General features: G+C 39.0%; 1 protein-coding gene across 3 annotated transcripts in view; it reads left to right on the top strand.

The window, feature by feature from the left end:
• LOC108579822 (myocyte-specific enhancer factor 2) overlaps positions 1 to 1,966 on the top strand; it is a 56,668-nt gene that overhangs the window by 50,783 nt on the left and 3,919 nt on the right. The window contains exon 5 of one of the 3 annotated variants that reach the window (XM_017943444.1): positions 1,737 to 1,880. In XM_017943444.1, the coding sequence (XP_017798933.1) occupies positions 1,737 to 1,880 (144 nt within the window). Of the gene's footprint in view, positions 1 to 1,721; positions 1,881 to 1,966 lie in introns of all 3 variants that reach the window. The other 2 variants (XM_017943445.1, XM_017943443.1) reach the window with 2 other exon arrangements.

The following is a 1,966-nucleotide window of genomic DNA, read 5'->3' as shown; positions in this document are numbered from 1 at the left end:
CTTAATTTAATATTCCATAGAGAACTTTAAATTTCAAAAATTTATAATTCAATAGAAATAATCAAAAATACAACATATAAATATTGCAACATGACTCTTCACCGATTATGAAATTGAAAAAAAGTACAAACGATTTTTATAAAAAAAAATTCCATTTCCTGGCGGTGCCTTGTATTTTATACGGCATTGACCGTCCGATATTTTTCAAATATGTCGGCGCGACAAGTCGTCGTGGTTTGAGCAGCCGGAAGGCGGGCATATCCTATAACTCGATGTATCGCTGGCATACCAGTAAATGAGAGATTTCACTGGGAAAAATTGCACGATACCCGATACTCTCGCGTATCATCATTGGTCATTAACTTTTTCAAGTTTGTCGATCATCGAAATTACACGCGTGCATGCGGCGGCAAATCTACATGCGCGCTACAAGCCTGCTTCCTGCGCGCCTTCTTTTTCAGACGCGTTATACAGGGTGGTCCGTGAGTACTCTGACCATCCGTGGCCGTGTCTCCTGCCGTGTCCTCTTGATGTCGCGGGAAAAAACACGCATCAACGAAAGACAAATGACTGGAAGGAACATAAGTACGATATAAGAGACTTTCGGTTTAAGGATACTTTTTCTTCATACTTCTTTTTTGTTACGTTATTAAGGTTATTATGGTGCTTTTTACGATGATACAAAGAGTATATTGATTTTTTGAGTAGACTTCTTTTATTTCTATAATTTTTTGTACATCATTTTATTTCGTAGAACAATTGCATGATATAATGCTACGATGATACAATAGTAATAGATACACGACTTGTATTTTGAATAAAAAATAGTGTTATCGTTAATAGTGAAATAAAGTTAAACAAAAATTAATGCATGTTTTGTAGATCACTCTTTATATATACAAAGAAGTACATTTATTTTAGATTTTCAAATGTATCAGATAGGAATTACTAGAAAAAGTGTGTCGAATCGATCAGAAGAAAGTAATCGTGCCGATGTGAATAATAAATTGAGTCTTGTTGCAATATTTAAGTTGGTATGGTGAGTAGAAATGAAAATGGGACAGATTCGAGACTGTCTTCCACGTAGAACAAATTTATTATGTGTGTTTTATATTTTTTATAGATATTTTGTAGCTCATTATACTCGAAACAATTATAAATTCTACTAATTCCAATATATCACTTAAATATTCCATTAAAGAACCAGACACTTAATTCCTTTTAAAAATAATTTACAATTATCAATACTGTCCTAAAAACATCAAATCCTCAACCTTCAACCTATCAATAATACAATCTCTCGAGAACAGCCACCTAACCTACCAATAACATAGTTTCTCGAAAACAGCCACCTAACCTAGTCCCCCAATTGTTTCGAGCATAATAATGGCCAGGGTCATTTATGGATCCTCCACATGAATCCATCTCGACCGTCGTCGCGTGACACGCGATACCTCCTTTCTCTCGCTTCAATACACACACGTACACACTTGCCCACGTTCACATACGTAACCATTTACCATATAAATAGCGAAGGTAAACACATCAAAATGGCCATCAGCCATGTATATCTCTGCGCGAGAAAGAATAGAGGAAAAAGAAAAGTCGCGCGAGATCGGTCGTGTGTGGGGTTTTAGGCCTTTATTAAAATTAACGTGCATGCGAAGGTTGAGTGCCCTCGGGCGGTGTGGTCACGTGAACCTGTCTGCTGACACTTGCAGGCACTCAACAAGAAGGAACATAAGGGCGCCATGTCCCCGGAAAGTCCGGAGCCTGACGCGATCGAGTACAATCTCACTCCGCGCACCGAAGCCAAATACACGAAGATCGACGAGGAGTTCCAGCTGATGATGCAGAGGCACCAGCATAACGGCACTCGGGTAAGTGGAGGTCGTCGTTCGGCGTTGTTCGACGGCCGACTGACGTCGAGAGGACGACTACAGAGAGAGAAAGAAAGAGGGAAGGA

This window comes from Habropoda laboriosa, unplaced genomic scaffold (genome assembly GCF_001263275.1).
Source record: "Habropoda laboriosa isolate 0110345459 unplaced genomic scaffold, ASM126327v1 scaffold72, whole genome shotgun sequence".
In the NCBI taxonomy this organism is placed as follows: Eukaryota; Metazoa; Arthropoda; class Insecta; order Hymenoptera; family Apidae; genus Habropoda; species Habropoda laboriosa.
This window is presented reverse-complemented; position numbering and strand designations above follow the sequence as displayed.